Source organism: Emys orbicularis, chromosome 24 (assembly GCF_028017835.1).
Source record: "Emys orbicularis isolate rEmyOrb1 chromosome 24, rEmyOrb1.hap1, whole genome shotgun sequence".
Classification (NCBI taxonomy): domain Eukaryota; kingdom Metazoa; phylum Chordata; order Testudines; family Emydidae; genus Emys; species Emys orbicularis.
In genome coordinates, this window is record NC_088706.1 from 7,170,367 (window position 1) to 7,190,968 (window position 20,602).

General features: G+C 50.4%; 1 protein-coding gene across 1 annotated transcript in view; it reads left to right on the forward strand.

Annotated features, from left to right (window-relative positions):
• Positions 1 to 20,602, forward strand: part of ADAMTS10 (ADAM metallopeptidase with thrombospondin type 1 motif 10) — an 84,730-nt gene that overhangs the window by 38,621 nt on the left and 25,507 nt on the right. The window contains exons 9-14 of the mRNA XM_065422129.1: positions 2,500 to 2,646; positions 6,180 to 6,321; positions 12,170 to 12,277; positions 15,036 to 15,181; positions 15,357 to 15,420; positions 17,449 to 17,551. Of these exons, the coding sequence (XP_065278201.1) occupies positions 2,500 to 2,646; positions 6,180 to 6,321; positions 12,170 to 12,277; positions 15,036 to 15,181; positions 15,357 to 15,420; positions 17,449 to 17,551 (710 nt within the window). The remainder of the gene's footprint in view (positions 1 to 2,499; positions 2,647 to 6,179; positions 6,322 to 12,169; positions 12,278 to 15,035; positions 15,182 to 15,356; positions 15,421 to 17,448; positions 17,552 to 20,602) is intronic.

Genomic DNA, 20,602 nt, shown 5'->3' on the forward strand with positions numbered 1-20,602 from the left:
AAGCCTAGATCAAATAGCCATGAATTGTTCCATTTTAGGCCATATGTATCACTGTTGCATTGTTTTAATCCATAGTCGATGACTAGTATAAACAAAAAAGGAGACAGGATGCACCCCTGCCTTACACCTGTCTTGATGCTGAATGGCTTAATCATAGAATCCTAGAATCTCAGGGTTGGAAGGGACCTCAGGAGGTCATCTAGTCCAACCCCCTGCTCAAAGCAGGACCAATCCCCAACTAAATCATCCCAGCCAGGGCTTTGTCAAGCCTGACCTTAAAAACCTCTAAGGAAGGAGATTCCACCACCTCCCTAGGTAACCCATTCCAGTGCTTCACCACCCTCCTAGCGAAAAAGCTTTTCCTAATATCCAACCTAGACCTCCCCCACTGCAACTTGAGACCATTACTCCTTGTTCTATCAATCCCTTTTCCATATTAATGCAGCATTTTGAGTTGGCGTAGAATGCCTTCATAATGTCAATTAATTTTGTTGTAATTCCATATTGTTCCACAATTTTCCACATTGTTTCTCTGTTTACACTGTCAAATGCCTTTTGAAAGACCACAAAATCGATGGCAAGACTGCCTTGAAATTCAATTGTGTTCTCAATAATCCGTCTCAGGGTGAAAATAGCATCTGTGCACGATCTCCCTTGTCTAAATCCAGATTGTTGTTCACGTAGGATGGTATCCATCTTTCCTTTCATTCTGTTCAGGTGGACCACTGCTAATACTTCTCCTGTGACAGATAGAAGTGTTGCTCCCCTCCAATTTGAACAATTGTTTAGATCACCTTTCTTTGGTAACTTAATTATGATACCAAGGGTCCATTCTTCCGGCACTTTCTCCTCCGTCCATATTTTGCTGCACAGCGAACAGATGACTCGTTCCGTGTCTTCGCCTCCGTATTTAAGCATCTCAGGATGAATGCCGTCCAAACCAGGCGCCTTGTTGTTTTTCAGCTTCTGCAATGCTTTTTTTACTTCTTCGATTTTTACCTCAGACAAATCTGTATCTAGGTCTAATTCCAGTCTTGTAATTGGTTCTAGTTGGTTTAGCACTTCTTTAAAGTGTTCCACCCATCTATTTTCTTGTTCCTCCTTGACAAAGCAGTAAAGAAACAATGCCAAAAAAGATAAGCAAAATTGGATAGAAAGTAAGGGTATGTCTACACTACAGGATTAATCCGAATTTATATAATTCGAATTTAGGAAACCGATTTTATAAATTCGAATGTATTCGGCCACACTAGGCACCATTAATTTGGTGGTGTGCGTCCAAGCTACCGTAGTAGCATCGATTTCCAGAGCGTTGCATTGTGGGTAGCCAATAACATCTAATTGCCAATAACATCGAATTGCGGCCACACTAACCTTAATTCGGATTAACAATACCGATTTTGACGCTACTCCTCTCGTCGAGGAGGAGTACAGAAATCGAATTAAAGGGCTCTTTAATTCGAATTAAATGGCTTCGTTGTGTGGACGGGTCAAGCGTTAATTCGAATTAAAGCAGCTAAATCCGAATTAAAGTCGTAGTGTAGACCAGGCCTAAGGCTAGTGAAGCTGAAGAAGCAGGGGAAAGAAACGATACGAGAACAGTCTACAGCAGGGGTCGGCAACCTCTCAGAAGTGGTGTGCCGAGTCTTCATTTATTCACTCTAATTGAAGGTTTTGCGTGCCAGTCATACATTTTAACATTTTTAGAAGGTCTCTTTCTATAAGTCTATAATATATAACTAAACTTTTGTTGTATGTAAAGTAAATAAGGTTTTTAACATTTTTAAGAAGCTTCATTTAAAATTAAATTAAAATGCAGAGCCCCCCCCCACACCCCCCCGGACCAGTGGCCAGGACCCGGGCAGTGTGAGTGCCACTGAAAATCAGCTTGCGTGCCGCCTTTGGCACGTGTGCCATAGGTTGCCTACCCCTGGTCTACAGGGTCCTGAAACAATTAACAGGATATGGAACTCAGAGACTAGAACTGAGTAAACTCCTCCCTGGTCCATCTCCCTCCTCCCAGACTGAGTCCCACCTCCATCCCCACTCTCCCTCCCGCACTTTGACCAAGTGAGATTCCTCTGTCTCCCAGTGAATGCCAGGACACAGCTCCCTACATCCCCCCAAATCTTCTCTGCCACCAACCCCGTCTCCCCACTCAGCCATGTGGTCAGATCCTCGCTGTTCTTCCCCGCTCCAGTTCTTTCATGTTTTCCCACTCCTAGTCCCCTGCCTGAGGGAGGGATCAGAAACTGTAAGCGGTGGGAGGCCCGGAGAAGAGGGGGTACCCAGGAGGGGCAGGCAAAGCTGACCGGTCGCACCCAAAAGTCCCCATCTCCCAGGGCATCTTCCATCGGCCCAGCATCCCTTACTGGCTTCCCCCAGCCGAGGAGACTGGCCATCTCGGCATGTGGCTCTGTGCCCAGACACGCTGGAGGGACGTCAGCTGCTTGTAACCGCAGCTCGCGTCTTTGTCGTTGTTGTTGTGACCTTTTCCAGGTTCGGCATGAACCATGATGGAGTTGGCAACGGCTGCGGCTCCCGCGGGCAGGAAACGGCCAAGCTCATGGCGGCTCACATCACCATGAAGACCAACCCCTTCGTATGGTCGACCTGCAGCCGAGATTATATCACCAGCTTCCTGGAGTAAGAAACCTGGCCAGCCCCACCCACCCTTTTCCCCCAGGCGCAGAGACTTCTCCAGCCTCTGACAGCGATTCCCTTGGCTTCCCCTGTCCATCCTCATAAATTACCCCACATGCTCCTGCCCCATATGCATTCTGTTCCCTGGCTTCCAATATCCAGCCCTTTCCCAGCCAACAATGCATTTCCCCTCCTCTCTGTACATTTACCCTCTGCTAATGCCACTAACTCTCCCGACTTACCTGGCCCTGCAGCATCCAGACCTTTCCATAGATCCTCCCAACTTGCAGGAATTTCCCAAACAAACCACCAGCTTTTTGAGACCTTTCAAAGGATTTTGGTTGAGCCAGGAAGTGCGGAGAGGGGTTTACGTGTTGAGGAAAGGTGCTCGGGAGAGTCAGCTCCTCTCTTTATCCACACAGCATGGGCAGCAGCACAACCAGCTTCCCCCATACGCTGTGGAAGGGGATTTTCAGACGTAGCTAAGGCAGGGGTGGGCAAACTTTTTGGCCCGAGGGCCACAGCTGAGTGGGGAAATTGCATGCAGGGCCAGGAATGTAGGGATGGGGCAGGGGGTTGGAGTGCAGGAGGGAGTGCGGGGTGCAGGAGGGGGCTCAGGGCAGGGGGTTGGGATGCAGGAGGGAGTGTGGGGTGCAGCAGGGGCTCAGGGCAAGGGGATTGGGGGCTCAGGGCAGGGGGTTGGGGTGTGGGGTGCAAGAAGGGTTCCTGCCCAGCACCACTTACCTCAAGCGGTTCCAGGGTGGCAGTGGCACGCAGTGGGGCTAAGGCAGGCTCCCGGAAGTGGTCAGCATGTCCGGCAGTGGCTCCTGGGGGTGGTGTGGGGCAGGCGGCTCTGCCGTGCACTGCCCTCACCTGTGGGTACCACTCCCGAAGCTCCCATTGGACGCGGTTCCCCCTTCCCGGCCAATGGGAGCTGCGGGGGGCAGTGCCTGCAGGTGAGGACCATGCACAGATCCCTCTGCCCCCTCCTCCCCAGGGGCTACAGGGACGTGGTGCCGGCCGCTTCCAGGAGCAGCGCGGGGCCAGGGCAGGCAGGGAGCCTGCCTTAGCCCCGCTGCGCCATGGGGTTGGCAATTCCGCAGGCTGGATTGAAAGCCCTGATGGGCCAGATCCGGCCTCCCGCCCGTAGTTTGCCCTCCCCTGAGCTAAGCAACTTAGGAGCCACGGGAGAGATTTTCAAAAGCACCTTTTGGGATTTAGGTGCACAAGTCCTAGTTATTGTCACCAAGATTTGTGCACCAAAGTTCCTTCGGTGATTTTGAACTTCTCTCCCCTGAGTCCCACTGAATATCGATGGGACATGTGCTCCTAAGCCACTGATGTGCTTTTGAAAATCATACCCCGTCCTAGCAATGCAGTGCAGTCCTGCTCAAGCAGGACTCCCAGGGACAAGAAGGCTCCGTTTCTGTGGCCATGCAGTCCTCAGCTTTCCTATCAAGGAGGCGCAGGTTAGCACCAGTTGTGATGGGGGGTTGTTGGTGTGATGTTGACCCCTGTCTCTGCTAGAAAGAAGATGCTGACTTTAAACTGAAGCTGGATAGGAGCAAACAATGTACTAGGGTCATCAGCCACTGGTCTAGTCTTAGAATGGTCCAAGCATCAGAGCCCTCTAGAGTAAGGGGTAAAACAAAGACTCCTCCCTCCAGTTGCAATTTTTAAAGAATGTAACAAACACAAACCTTTCCGATGGGACCCCGAGGGTGTGAGTTTTCCTCCCCTTGGCTGGGACATGAGGCTTTACCATGAAATTCCAGTTCTGGCAGCTCGTCTTTGGCTGCAGCGAACTCTGCACATGCAACATGGCAAAGAGCATTCCCTCGATAGTGCTGGAGAAATGTGATCTCACCAAAGAGGTTTCCGTTGTTGGCACAGAGCCCCGAAGGGTCTCAACTGGTTGGCCGGGGATGGAGAGTTGACTTTGGTCCCCTTTGCCATCCCTTCCGTCCACCCCCACTCAGATGCACGTACCTGCATGGTCCTCTTGTGCCACAGCGGCCATGAGAGTGATGACTGGAGACTTGATTTCAGAAAAGAACATGGCAGCAAGGAGGGACTGTGGTGCGGGAGGGAAAGGCAAAGTTCTTGCAAAACTTGGGCATCCCCACGACGGCCTGGCACACACATGGCAAGCTGGGAAAAGCAGGAGTGTTCCAGCCATTGTTCATTGTAGCATTTTTGTGCCATGTGGCTCCTGCGTGAAGAGCTCCAGCTAACTCCAGGCACGTGATGCTGGGCTCTAGAAGCGCAGAAGCTCTGCGCTCAGACCTGCTCCTTCCAGCCATGCATTCTCCATCGGATCTGATACCCAAAAGGCCAGCTGTCCGAGTGGGTAGCTTAGAGGGGTGGGCAACAAGACACGAAGCCTATAGGCTAGTGCTTCAAACCCAGCAGTCCACAGAACCACACTTATATACCGAAAATTAAGGACATGCATAAGTGCTTTGCTGAATCAGAGCCATAGTCCTTTGCCCTTACAGAGGGCGGATCTCCGAGCACTTTATCAACATTAAGTAAGTCCCAAAATTGCCCCTGTAAGGTAGGTCAGTATAATTATCTCCAGCCTACAGATAGAGGGCTGACTTTTCAAAGGGGCCTATGGGAGTTAGGCACCCACTGAAAGTCACAGGGAGTTGGCTGCCTCACTCCCCTGGATACCTTTGAAAATCCCTCCAGAGAGATTAAAGCCGACACTTGCAAACTTGAGTGCCTAAACTTAGTCCATATTTCGGTGCCTAAATGAAAGCGGCCTGTCAGAGGAGCTGAACGCACTCAAATCCTGCCACAGCCGATAGAGGCTGGGTGCGTCAGCATCTTCAGACACTCAGAGGCCCAAATTCAGCTGCCTAAATTTAGGACAACCTGTTTGAAAATCTTGCCCTAGATGACTTTCCCAAGGTCGGCCAGCAAGTCGCTGGGGACAGAATCCAGTTCTCCTGAGCCCCGGCCTTGTGTTTTGGTCACAGGACTAACCTTCCCACTCCCTTCCCTTCTCTTATCCTCTTCCTGCTGCCTGGGGGCCCCAGACTTCACAATGGGTAGACCTGAAACCCCAGCACCGTACGGCTCTAGAGTTCAAGGAAAGCTTGAAACTCAGATCCAGACTTTGCAGGTTGACCCCAACTCCAATCTGAGTAGCAGGAGAACCAGTCTGAAGTTCTAAGTCCCTGTGTCTCTGGTATCTCCACTGCCGCCATCGCTGTAGTATTTGGGTCCTTGCTGAAAACTCAGACGGCGCCTTTTATGAGGTTCAGAAGAGTTTGGTTCATTTGTCCTCCTGTTTCATGTCATTTTCCCAGCAGCCTCTGCACTTCCCGGCTCTGTCTGGAGGTGGAGGTGCTGAGAGACCTCGACAAAGCCTGTCCCACTGAGGTTTCCATCCCAGTTGTGCAGACTCCAGCTGTTTGGAGAGGTAACCCAGGCTCACCTCCAAGCCCATCACTCGTTCTCAGCTGGCTGGTTATAACCCCATTTGTCTGCACAGGTTTCCCATCTGTGATTCTCTATTTCTTCTCCAGCTCAGGCATGGGACTGTGTTTGAACAACGCTCCTCCCAAGCAAGACTTCGTCTACCCAACGGTGGCTCCCGGACAGGCCTATGACGCGGACGAGCAGTGCCGTTTCCAGTACGGAGTTAAATCTCGCCAGTGTAAATACGGGGTAGAGAGCCTTCCTGCTTTACTATCGGTTCTGAGGGGGCGGAGGGCTGGGCCGCGAAGGGCTTGGGCCATCGGGGCCGTTCTTCCACCTCCCACGAGGCTTTGCTGGCTTGCGTGAAACAAAAGCACTTTCCCCGTTAGCTTTGCTGTGAAAGGGCGGAAGGGGCCAGGTCAGATCTGCAAAGGGCGAGCTCAGCTGAGGTTGGTTTCCATCCGCTCAGCTCTGGCGGAAGCAAACCACGCGCCCGATTCATCCGCTGCTTAGGGAGCACCATAGTCCTCGCTGGAGCAGTTGGCGGGTGATGGCCAGGGTTTGTTCACACTGGTAATTTTCGTCGTTGTTATTGGGAGCTGGCTGGAGAAATCCCTCACACACACGCGCAAATTAGGAGGAGAAACCCCTCCCGTGGGAATTCTTTCCTGAGGAGACGGACAGAGACACTTCACAGAGGATCAGTCTCTCTCAGATGAGACAGTCCCAACGGTGAAAGAGCTTTGGGACATTAAACCAGCCGTTGCCTTTCCCTGGAATGCCCCTCCGCCTCTTTCACACTCAGCCAATCAACTCAGGGGGAAGCTGCTGAAGCCAGGGAATGTCTGCTGTGGAAGGCCAGACTCCTCTGGAGGTGAACCGTATCAGCCACCAGGCCTGTCCCTGAAGTGCTGCCTGACATAACTGATCCGTTCCCCACCTGCGCTGGGTCTGAACAGCCTGTCCGATTGGAACTTCAGCTGCAGGCCTGTGCACCAAAGAGTTAATAGCGGTATGTGAAAGGCCCTGCTTCCCAAAGAGTGCACAGAGGATCCACCTGAGTTGGAGACTGAACCCAGCAGGAAGGTGCTTCAGTAGCTTTGCTGTCAGGCTGGAAGGGATGTATCTGGCCAAGTGCAAGCTGCATCACCCGTGAGCTAGTGGGGGGAAGCAGGCCTCACCCTAGATGGGGAAGAAGGTGGAGGGATTCAAAACTGACTCACTTCCAGCATGAAACGTAAAAGACTCAGACCATCCCAAGAGGAAGGAGGAAAGATGGGCCTGGTGCTGCCTTTCAGCCTGGGGATGTGGACTGGGCCTCCACGCCGATTCATGGAGGAGCGGTTTGCAGGTCTCCGAGGGCGCCGCACGATGGATCTGTTGGAGTTGGGGAGGCCAAGGAGAAACGAGGAGTAAACTAAACTACAGTAAAATTACCAGCTCTGCTCACCACTGTTGGGTCCGTGGGGGGAGCCAAACTAGGGTTAGAAAAGAAAAACAGCCGGGAAGAAAAGAGAGTAAGACCAGATCTTGATTTCAGTTACACCAGTGTAAATCCAGAGGAAATCCACAGAAGCCAATGGAGTGACTCTGGATTTACATTCATGTAACTGAGATCAGAGTCTGGCCCATCACCTGCTCTAGAGAGGCACAAAGAGCCCCTCGGATGCATTTCACTTACTGCAGTTATGACCCAGAGAGCGATTCTCTAATGATGGCATCTCTGCATCCATCAGCAGCTCCCACCGCAGTTCACTCTGCTTACAAGGCAAAGTGAGTTTCTTTTTCATTGGCAGCCACCACCAGCTCATTGTGGGGATCTGATGGCCACGCTGGTTTCTCTCTGCTTCTAGCATCATCAGCAACCGACACGATTCTGAAATCGGAACTTAACTGGTCATTTGACCTGACGCTCAAGACAGAGGAGAATCCTGCTCACCCTCCTGCAGCCGTGTCGGCTCTGTGGGACTGGCAGGATTAAACCAGATGATTATCAATCAGCTCGGACTCATCGGGAGATCTCACTGGGGTCTGTAATCTACCAGAGAAAGGCCGAACAAAAAACTGATGGCTGGAAGCCAAAGCCAGATTCAAACTAGAAATAAGGCCCACATTTCTAACAGTCAAGAAGAAACTACCAAGGGAGGAGGTCGATTCTCCATATCCTGAGGTCTTCAAGGCAAGACAGGAGGCTTTTCTGTAGATTCTGCTTTAGTCAAACACAAGTGACTGGGCTCAGTGAAGTTGAGGTTGGTTGAAATGTTATGATCTGTGTTATACAGGAGAGCAAACTAGATAATCTAATGGTCCCTTCTGGCCTTAAAATGAATCCAGGAACAAGGGCTGATTGTTATTGTATTTGCAAATGTGGAATGGAACCTTTCCAAGTTCACACGCCCATTCCCCAGCTCCCTTTTAGCTTATGTAGATGCTTCCTATGTGGAAATAAAAAAAAGCAAACACCTGCAGTATTCTAGAGTAATTGACCCAAAGACTACAGCTGCCCATAACCATGTGATGCCCGAGGACCTGCACATTCTTCTTCACCTTAATGAATTCAGGTAGAGTACTACCCAGAACAGTGACTATAGAAATGGTAAAAAACAAAACCAAAAAAACCAGGAGTCCTTGTGGCACCTTAGAGACTAACACATTTATCTGGGCATAAACTTTCGTGGGCTAGAACCCACTTCATCACCTTCCTGTCAACTGTCTGTAATGGGCCACTCTCTTACCACTTCAAAAGTTATTTTTCCTCCCCTTGGTATCCTGCTGTTAATTGATTTATCTCGTTAGACTGACCTAACACTTGGTAAAGCAACCCGCATCCTTTCATGTATTTATACCTGCTCCTGTATTTTTTACTTCATACCTCTGATGAAGTGGGTTCTAGCCCACGAAAGCTTGTGCCCCAATAAATTTGTTAGTCTCTAAGGTGCCACAAGGACTCCTTGTTTGTTTGTTTTTACAGAAAGATTGTCTTCCAGTTCTGCCCTCTGTTGGTCTGTCTACACTGCCCACTAAACCCGGGTCTATGGGACCTGTGCTTTTGTGTCCACACTGCATTGTAAACCTGGGTTTACAATTGCTGGAGCTGGGTCTCCCAGCTGTGCTAACCTGTCCGTCCTGCATCACACAGACCACCTAACTCAGGTCTGTGGCTCAACCCGCGTCCACATTGCAAAATGACAGGACTTGGACCCAAGTCACAGTGGGACTTAGGCTCTGATCCACTTCCCTAGCAGGGTCCTAGGACCCAGGTCCTAAGTGCTGGGTGACCCAAGTTAGACTGATTGGTGTGGGGACCGAAGGGGGCCTTGGGATCAAACTGGAGTCAGCCTGGGCTTAGTGTGCAGTGTAGACAAACCCAGCGATGCCTGTGGAGCCTCTGCCCTTCAGTGGGCTGCCCAGATGTATCTGGTAGAAGCTCATCAAGCAATTCTGTTGATGCACAAGAAGGAGCAGACTCCCTCTCCCATCCCTTTATTGGCTCTGCAGGGTGAACAGGCATGAAGAGTGGTAGACACATATCAATAAGCAGAGATGACTTCTCCTTCCTCTAATCAGGGGCAGTAGTGAGGTTAGTGGCTGGGGTTTGCCTAAGGGAGTTAGGCGCCCAGCCTCTGTAGGGTGTTGGGTCATTACTGCAAGATACTACGGTATTTCTTTGTCCTTAGTCCCCTCGTATGGTAACTCCAGTAACAATGGGAGCAGCACCAGGGTCGGGTTCACGTCCTGCCCCCTTCGCCACCCATCAGGGGGGATTCCCACTTGCTGAACGAGTTCATTTATCGTCCTGGGGTGTCGGCTCCTGCTCTGAGCGCTGCCTTCACAGGGGCCAAAGGGGATTTCCTACTGACGCGCTCAGATGAGAGAGGAAGGCGTGATGAATGGCCTGTCACCTGACTGCAGGCTGGCGGCCTGCACGAGCGCGGTACTGTCAGCTCTTGCCGCTTTGGGAATGAGGGGGAGGCCAGAGGTTGGGAGGGTTTTGCCTCGTTCTCTATCAGCAGCACCGGTAGTGTTGCCAACTTTGGTCGGACGCATTCCTGGAGGTTTCATCAACCCTAAGCCCTGGGCCTGTAGTGCCGATGAGCTATAGCTTTCTTTGGCTGAATATAGCTAAGGCCTCAGCTCTCCTGCTCGGATCGCAGCCAGGCCTGCCTATGAGTGTGATGTGTGTGCCGCCGGGTCTTCAATACCGCAAGCCCCGGGTCTCCGAAGAAGCCCTGACTCCGGTGCATATGGCACTAGATTCCGAATCCCATTGTCCCTGCATCTCTGGGGGAGGCCCAGCAGCCACCTTCCCTAGATCCTGAATCCCATTTGATCCTCCCTCTGTATCAGCCAGTGGCCTTCACTTCTCTGCTGCCAACCTCCTTCCAGCACCTGGTCATCTTGGCGACTGCCAGACTCACCAACGCAAGTCTATGCTGCTGCCACAGCAAGTGCTGCTTCCCCTCTCCCCTCCCTGTATTCTGGGACAGTGCTAAGCGGGTCTGCTGCTCTAGTCATGCCACGTAGTGGCTAGAGCAAAGGACTCAGCTGGTAGGTGGCAGTGTTTTAAGAGGTCTTGCAATCCATGCTGTAAAGCCTTTATTCACTATTAGCATATCGGATATCCCTGCCCTGCCGAGGCTGGGTTAATGGAGGACCATGTCCCCTTTAGCTCCTGTTCTCACATCTCAGGCCGTTTCTACCATAATAAAAAAACAAACTATCATTTTCTTTTTAATACCCACACGCCTAGATGAACTCCCCCCTCTCCCCAGGGAGTCATTTTCTGTGTAATGCTGAAAAGTTCAAATAGGCTGCTTCTAATACCAATAGGGCCACCACAGAGATCCGGCAACCAACTCAGCCACTCTCCTTAGGTGCTCCGTTGCAGTTTGCAGGTGCTGAAGTCTGGATGTAGAAGATTGGGAGCCAGAGCAGGTTCCGAGACTTCTGCGTTTTCCAATTGAGCAGCTGTGACGGATTTGCAGAGTCTCTGTGACGGAACTGACTTTTGGGTGGGTTTTAAATGGACTGAGGGGAGAAAAGGCCCAGCCGAGGGGAGCTTTGCTCGCCCGCTGCCCATGAGGGGTCCTGGTGGGACTGGGCTTGAGAACCTGGAACTTGGATCGAGAGCTGCTTCGAAGGAGGAATGGAATTTGAGGGCCGAGATGCACTCAGGGCAGGACCTGATGAGAGAGAAGGAGACTCTCTAAGCCAGCCTCCCTCTCCTCCAGTCCTGGCGCCAGTTCAGCACCTGGCATAACTGAGAGCCTCCTAAAGGCAGATCTAAAGTCTTCCAGCTGGAACGGTCCCCTAAGGACCGTTACACCATCTGAGGACAGTTGTAGTGCCGGCACACCCCTCCCCCTCTAGTGCACTTCCTGTGGTGTTTGGGGGAGCCAGGAGAAAAATGGCATAAACCATCGAAACCAGCTTGACATCTCTTGGGGATTCCCAGTTGCCCTGTAAACGCAGATCTCCATCCACCTGGCACCAAGAGGCTGACAGGAGGGGCCAGGATCTGTTCCCTCGTGTTCATAACTGAGACCCAGAGAAGGAGACATTCCCGCGAGCATCACCCGAGAAGGGAAGGACTGGGAGAAGGGGAAGGGTTGAACACACTGGGTTAGAATTGGACGTACCGGGTAATCCTAGGAGACACTTTTTCTGTGAGGGATCTTCTGTTAAAAATGGAGTTCGGATGTGCTGGGGTCACAGTTTGTTGCCTTAGTGCCACTTTGGTGCTTCCAACACAGGTGTCCATCTTTGAAAACTCTGCTCCCATGTCTCCGAATGGACAATGAATGGTGTCCAAAGAACCAGAAATATCCTCGGGCCAGATCCCAAGAGGGGCTGCACTCAGTGTGCATTGCGAGGGCTAAGCGCCTCTCCAGATATGATCCCATTTTTGTATTTTCCCCACTGAAAATGTTTTCATTCCTAGAATGTCCCAGACCAGCTGGAGCTTCTCAAAGACACCAAAGTACTGCTACTGCAACCCTAGCTGCTGCTAGCACAAGTGATTCCTAACCTTGGCTCTGTTTGTTTCTTTTTTCTTCCCCCCCACCACCCCCCCGTCACCGATGACGTCTCTTTCCAGGAAGTCTGCAGTGAGTTATGGTGTCTGAGCAAAAGCAACCGCTGCATTACCAACAGCATCCCGGCTGCTGAGGGGACCATATGCCAAACCAATACCATTGAAAAGGGGGTAAGGAAGCCCAGGGCACCAGCGTGAGTTGACAATGTGTGGTCGAAGCAATTTTCTGATGATTAGCATGATTACTGCTGCATTGGTGAGTGTTTTGAAAGCACTGTGTGCCCACCCCTGCCTCTTGTGTCCCAGTGTGGAGGGGGGTAGACCTGGAGATTAAGGCTGGAATCTACCAAGGAGCATCATTGAATTTCAATTCATTTTAGGCTTAAGTGAGAGACTCTATAACCTCCCCCCCTCAGTGAGGCCCAAAATCCAGCAGGTAGGCCCTGTGGTGTAATGGATAGACTCAGGAGACATGGGTTCTGTTCCCACCTCTGGCCTGCTGGGTGGCCTCAGGCAAGTCACTTATCTATGCCTCAGTTTCCCCTTCTGTAAAGCAAGGATAATGGCTTGTGAGACACTTTGAAATCTACGGATGAAAAGGGCTAGATAAAGCTCGGTGTTATTAACCCTTCACTTTTTCCGGTCCGCTGGAGCGTGGACCGTTTTGGCTGTGTTTGTTGACATGACTATTTTTTTGGAAAGTGAGTTGTGATTTGGCAGCGTCCACGCCCCCTTCGTGTTCGCTCAGAATTTCCACTGCCGATACTCAAGGGAGGAGACGTTTAAGGCTATTCGCTGAGCACTAACGTCAGTCTGTGAAATTGACGGTTGTCAGTCACGCTGGGTTGGTTAGCTGCATGCCACCCAATCGGGGAAGAGGCTCAACACCACGTGACTAGCCAACCCAGCGTGAATTTCAGAGCTTGACTACTGAAGGCCTGGTTCTCCATTGCCCCGGACCTCGTGCAGCCAGAGTGACGTGGGTGACTAAAGCTGGCTGTTAATGACTAACGTGCCCTTTGCACGATGTACATGATGGAGAATCAGGCCCTGAACATTCACAATGAAATGGACGTGAGTTTTTCCAATGGGGGGAATTTGTTGCAAAGAAATTCAAGAATCATTTCAAATCATTAATAGGTTTGAGAGTTTCAGGCAGAAAAAGAGGCAGAAATTGACAAGCGTGTTGTTCCTTGCGAACGGTCCACTCAGCTCAGCTGTAAATCAGATTGAAATGTATTAAACAGCATCTAGAACAGTAGTTCTCAAACTTTTGTACTGGTGACCCCTTTCACATAGCAAGCCTCTGAGTGCGACCCCCCTTATAAATTAAACACACTTTTTAATACATTTAACACCATTATAAATGCTGGAGGCAAAGCTGGGTTTGGGGTGGAGGCTGACAGCTTGCGACCCCCCATGTAATAACCTCGTGACCCCCTGAGGGGTCCCGACCCCCAGTTTGAGAACCTCTGATCTAGAAGTTGGGCATCCCTGCTGGTCAGGGCTCTCCACGCACCATGAGAAAATTTTCTACCCATGATTGTTTTTCTATTAATTTCTTCTTTTTTTTACCCTTTTCTACCAGTCATTAGTGATTGGCAGCTTTCTAAAGAGAGGCAACGTGTCTAGGAGTTAGAACACCGAGAACTCCTGGGTTCTATTCCCAGCTCTGACATTGACTCACTGTATATCCCTGGGCAAGTCACTTCACCTCTGTATGCCTCAGTTTCTCTATCTGTGTTATGGGGATGATGGCACTGACCAACCTCACAAGATGGAATGTGAGGCTTAATGTATTAATGGTTATGAAGTGTTTTGAGGGTCTTTGGTTGATATAAGCTTCAACTGAATGTTGCTTTTTCAGAACCCCTGTTAGCTAAAGTTCCTGGTAATCCGGAGTTTGGATATCTCCCTCTTTGGTTTGCTTGCTGGGCCAGCCCCCAACCTTGAACACCTTGCTAGATCTGCTCCTTCGGGTCTGCCTTGGCTTTTCCCCTTTGGGCTGGTGGGGGAATAAGGATCAAGCTGTAGGAAGCAGCAACGCTGTTTTGGCTATCAGAGATTAGCCTGAAGGGGAAAGAGCCGCAGTTGTGTTCTAAGCGGTGCATAAAGACTTCTCCTGCCTACGCTCTTGATTTACCAGCCCTCTGGGTTATGGCAACCCGGAGATTTCTGGGTAATCCAGCTTCGACTCTCTGTGGCTTTTTTCCAATGGACTGTCGTCGTTGCTCTCTGGGTATCGGTTCCTGTGGGGTGTCTGGTACCAAGAGCTGCTGCTGCTCGCGCTTGGCCCCAGGGTCCAGGCCATGCGATCCATGCTGCTCCTTGGCACCCTCTAGAGGCAGATCGTGGAAGAGCCGGGGAGGGAGGGCATGACTTTGGGGTGTTGGAGCTGACATCGTCTTTGCCCCGTATGGCTGGGCAGGCTTCTTTCCTTCCTCCACTGCTGCTGGTCACAATATGCGAGTGCTGGGATGAACCGGCCAGCTAGCCCTGGGCACGGGGAATGGATACATGGCCTCTGTCTGCCTCAGAGGCTGGATGCGGCCTGGGGCTGCCAATCCAAAGGCTCACAAACAGCAGTGGATCGTGGCAGGAGGGTCAATCCGGGCCCCAATACCTGCACTTTTGCCCTCCCCCCCGACCCGGAAATAGCGGAAATTGGGCCTCGCTTCCCTTTCCAAAGAGCTGACAAAATTCCAGAGCCCACCCTGCCACCCCCTAAAATGCACCTCGGAGGCCTCCCTGGCCAACCCATCCCTGCACCTCCACAAGCCGGCCCGGGCCCTGTGCTTAGTGTCCCAAAACGGGTCTCGCCTTGCTCCATCCTGGCCGTCCCCTGGGCTGCGCCGGCCTGACGCGGGGCGGGGAGCTGCCCGTGAGGAGCCCGTGTGCTCTTGGGCGCTGACGCTCTGTGTTTCCCCAGTGGTGCTACAAGAGGGAGTGCGTGCCCTTCGGTACGCGGCCAGAGGGAGTGGACGGCGCCTGGGGAGCCTGGTCCTCCTGGGGGGAGTGCAGCAGGACGTGCGGGGGAGGCGTATCGTCATCCATCCGCCACTGCGACAGCCCGCGGTAGGTGAACTGCTCGCGCCGCCGAATGCAACCCTTCCCCTGGGGGAGTACCCTGGATTACTGCCCCGCCCTGCCACTGCTGTTTGCACTGGCGGGGAATGTAGCGGGCATGTGCCCAGGCAGCGTGATCCATCTCACTTAGCCCTCTCTCTCCCCTCTTGTTCTCTGTTGGAAGGCCGACCATCGGAGGGAAGTACTGCCTGGGCGAGCGGAAACGCTATCGGTCGTGTAACACCGATGTAAGTAGCAAAAGGGCTCTAAGGGGGATGGTGGACAGTGAGGTTGACATGGATCTGCAGTGGGAGACGGCAACAACCCAGGCCAAATCAATCGGGGGAAGGGTTACATCAGAAAGCAGGGAGAGGGTCGTGCCTCTCTGCATGGCTCGGGGGGTCCTGGGTACCGTACTGGCATCCACAGAACCAGAAATACACTGACAAGCTGGGGGCAGTGCGGAAAAGAGCCACGAAACGATCAGAGGGATTCAGTTGTGACTGAAGCTTGAAAGAGTGACGTGGCTAAGTGATGAGATGTCACGGCAACAGCTTACGCATACCTGCAGGACAGGAAAAGAGCTATTTGGTGTGGTCCATGGAGTCAAGAACGAGGAACCGGGGGTGAAATTAACGAAGGAGAATTTGAGGAGAACTCTCTGACTCTGAGATCATGCTGATGACTTTGTTGCAATAGCAGCTCCAAGCCCTGGTCAGGGATCACGGCCCCACTGGTCTAGGGATTGAAGACAAACATAACAAAAAGTCCCTGCCCAAAATCTTCTATTAAACAGTGACGCAGTGTCCCAAGGGAAGGGGTGAAAGCCTTATAAGAGGCAAATGGAAAGTTAACCTAAAGCTAGACTAGAAGGCGTCTGGTAGAGGACAATCCTGCATCTGTCCCAAGGACAGTGACTGAATGGCCTAGAACAGTGGTTGTCAACCAGGGGTATGGGTACTCCTGGGGGTAGGCAGAGGTCTTCCAGGCAGTACATCAACTCATCTAGGTATTTGCTTAGTTTTACAACAGGCTACATAAAAAGCACTAGCGAAGCCAGTACAAACTAAAATTTCATACAGACAATGACTTGTTTATACTGCTCAATATACTATACACTGAAATGTAAGTACAATATTTATATTCCAATTGATTTATTTTATAATTATAGGGTAGAGATGAGAAAGTCAGCAATTTTTCAGCAATAGTGTGCTGTGACACTTGTGTATTTTTATATCTGATTGTGTGAGCAAGTCATTTTAAAGTGAGGTAAAACTTGGGGATACCCAAGACAAATCAGGCTCCTGTCTGGAAAGGTTGAGAGCCACTGGCTACAGCCTTTGCCCTCTCTAACATCTATGATTCTGGGATTTCGTTGCTGCCAGCTCTCCGCTCCCAGCCTGTATCTCCAACCTTTGTGACTTTTATATTCGTTTGCAGGCTGCTAGTGACGTTAATGGCATTAGTCCAGTGGTTCTCTAACCTTTTATATTGGTGACCTCTTTCACAAAGCAAGCCTCTGAGTGTGACCCCCCCTTATACACATTTTTATATTTAACATTATTTAAATGCTAAATTTATTACCCTATTTTTTTAATGAATGTACCTTTTCTCTCCACTTTTAAATTAAGCCTAAAACATATTTTTACTGAATTGTTGTTATAAGCATTAAAGGTTTTTTTTGTAATGGTTATTGTTTAATACTGGGGGCATGAAGAAACTTTGCCAATATCACTTTTCCCAGCAGACTTAGCGCTCCATTGCCACCCTTACTTCTGCGCTGCTGCTGGCGACAGCGCTGCCTTCATAATACCTAATAACCTAATAACCTTGCAATGCCAAGGGGCCGTGACCCCCAGTTTGAGAACCCCTGCATTAGTCGTTGAGAGCCTTCCCATTGCCTTCAGTTGGCTACGTATCAGGCCCCTGACGTGATTCACAAATGAATGGGATGCTTGCAAGCAGGAGTCCCATCTGCGGACACACTGGTTGGGATCCAATGGCAGGTGCCATTGGCCTTCATGCTGCGCCTGGGTTTAGAAAGAAGATGCCCCTCCCATGCTACAGTTGGCCAGGGACATCACTGGCAGGGGTTATTGGCTTTCCCCTTGACGTGCCGAGCGTTGGCCATTGTTGGAAGCAAGCTGCCCATGTGAAAGGACCATGGCTCTGCTCTGATACAGCAGTTCCTCCTTGTAGGGCTTATGCACGGTCACCCTGGCTCTCTGCTAGGCTCTAGGGAAGCCACTAATCTCACTTGAATCTGTGCCCCGCAGGACTGCCCTCCGGGTTCCCACGACTTCCGAGAGCTGCAGTGCGCCGAGTTCGACAACATCCCCTTCCGAGGGAAATACTACACCTGGAAGACGTACCGAGGAGGTGAGTGGCACAGGACTTGTTTGGCACTGGTCCTCTCGCTGCTTCACCAGCGCATCTCTGGGCCTCAGGAGCTCTGGCAGCCCGCGTTGGAGCAGAGTCTTATTAATAGGAGGTTACTCACACCTTCTTCAGGGATTTGCAAATTCATCAGGTGTGCTGTGAGCAAGACACGAGAAGTCATTCTTCCGCTCTACTCTGCTCTGGTTAGGCCTCAGCTGGAGTATTGTGTCCAGTTCTGGGCACCGCATTTCAAAAAAGATGTGGAGAAATTGGAAAGGGTCCAGAGAAGAGCAACAAGAATGATTAAAGGTCTTGAGAACATGACCTATGAAGGAAGGCTGAAAGAATTGGGTTTGTTTAGTTTGGAAAAGAGAAGACTGAGAGGGGACATGATAGCAGTTTTCAGGTATTTAAAAGGGTGTCATAAGGAGGAGGGAGAAAACTTGTTCACCTTAGCCTCTAATGATAGAACAAGAAGCAATGGGCTTAAACTGCAGCAAGGGAGGTCTAGGTTGGACATTAGGAAAAAGTTCCTAACTGTCAGGGTGGTTAAACACTGGAATAAATTGCCTAGGGAGGTTGTGGAATCTCCATCTCTGGAGATATTTAAGAGTAGGTTAGATAAATGTCTATCAGGGATGGTCTAGACAGTATTTGGTCCTGCCATGCGGGCAGGGGACTGGACTCGATGACCTCTCGAGGTCCCTTCCAGTCCTAGAATCTATGAATCTATGAATCAAATGTGCAGATTCGTCAAATTCACAGATTGGCAAATTTCGTCAAATCTGTCTTTCCATGGGTCGCCCATTCCTGTGGCACCCCAGTCCCTTTTTAGGAGCTGTCTGCATCCCCGTTTAGAGTGACTCTTGCATGACAAATAGAAACACACTTCGCTGATTGAAGTCTTGTTCTCCTCCGACAGCTGACTGGATGACACCACCCAGCAGTTCTCCTGCTCTTGTTCGTGTTACTCTATGCAGCTGCTTTTTAAATTCCTAGCTATGCAGACAAAAATCCAACAGGAGAGGAGCTGTTTAGTTTATTTCTTTGGATCTGATTGTTCCTTAATCTCTGAGTGGTATAAACAAGAAGACCAGAGACAAAAACAGGAGTTGCTTAGTGACTGAAACCACTGCTCAATTTAGTTCACTACCCAGCCTCTGGCATTGGCCAACACTTGATGGCGTAGCCGTAGAAGAAAAGTGAAATCCTCCCATAATTAGGGCTAGATGAATAATTGTTTTTTGTTTGTTTGGTGGCTGAACCAAAAAATTCGGGGGGGAGGGGGGGTATTTTTGAGTCAGATGAAATGACAGTTTTTCAGCGTTTTTTGTCAGAATGTAAAACCAGAAAAAAATTTGCTTTGCGTCGAATGAAAAAACAAAATATTCCATTTATGGGTGTGTTTTACCCTCCGGGGAGATTTTAAGATAAATTTAGCTTCATTTCTAAATGAGATGTTGTTTCAAAATGAAAAGTTGAACCATTTTCTTTTGAAAAACATTGAAACATTTTGACTTCGTCAGAATTTCACCCGCCCGCCCCTTGTTTTTTTTTCTGGCCTAAACTATTCGACTGAAATTCGTGAACAGGTTCAGTTGACCTGAAGTTGTAATTTTCAGCAAATAAACTATTCGCTGAAAATTTTTTCCCACCTCTACCCATAATGCACCTAGCCTCACTCTCACCCCCAGATTTCACGTTTCAGCACCTGGCATTTTAGTCTGTGCCCAGCCAATTGGGGAAGAGAGCGGAGTCTACCCTCTGAGCTAGCTGGTTGCTATCAGTGCCCCCTCTTCTCTTCGGGCAGTTCTAACGGGTCTTGTAGAAGTGAATGGCTAACAGGGAGGCGGGAGGGGGAGATCTGTGTGGCAGAAATCTTTTAATAATGAAAAAGAACAGTGCGTCTCCTTCATGTACTTAATGAACTTGACTGGGGAACTCCTTTGCAGCTGTGTAAATAAGCTTACCTCCCCGGGGGGACCCTGCATCAGGAACAGATGTGCTGAGGCTGCAGGGGATGGATCAATAAAAATGTAATAAAATGGCAAAGCAATAAGTCAGACAATGACCCCGAGGGATTCCACGGTGGAAAATGCAGTTGAAATACTTGCCTGGACCTCTTGCTCAGTCCTAGCTGAGAGATAGGCGTGGCCTAGTGTCTGACTACGGGGCTTGATGCAGCGCTCTATTGGCTGGTTGCACTTGGACTCCTGCATTCCAGTCCACCTCTCTGACCCTGATTTCCTCTGTGACCTTGAGTAAGGCGCTTCCCTGCTCCTTGCCTCGGTTTCCCCGTCTGAAAAATCAGACGATAAAACTCATCTTCCTCTGAGGAGGACACGAGACATCATAAGTTAATGTCTGCAAAGCACTGGGGAGTTGTCTCTCTTTAAAAACGTCCTGGTTTTGCTTTTGGCCGTGATGATAACTAATAATAATAATACTTCGCTCATATGCACCCTGCCCATGCACAAACCTGAAAGCTCTTTGCAAAGACAAGTCAGTATCATTAGCTCTGTTGCACAGATGGGGAAAGCCAGGCATGCAGAAGGGAAATGATTTGCCTATAGTCATGCCAGCGGAAGTGGGAATAGAACCTAGGTACCCCAAATCCTAACCTAGTGTCCCAGCTACTGGCTAGCTTTTACCGAGGTATTCCATCTACCTTGGGAATAGCTAGGGAGTACTGCGTACATTGTGAAAACGCTGTCTAGCCCACAATGCCAGAGAGCACGTTGAATGGTGACTGTTGTCAGTATTATTAGAGGAGACTCCTGACCACCAAAGTGCAAGAAAGGGAAACCGAGGACTGAGAGGCAAATGTTGACTGAGCCCCATATGAAGGCCCCAGAGGTCAGTGGGGTCGGTGGCGCTAGCCGGACTATCACAGCTGTTTTGCGGAGGGGAATATCAGTGGCTGGTTTGAGGTGACCCTGCCAGCAATGGTGCCTGGCCGGTCAAATCCCCAGGGATCAAGGTAGCTCAGAGGGAGTGCTGCTGGGTGTCCTTTGGGAGGCGTGGGAAGTCTGCTGAAGACAATGGTGCTAC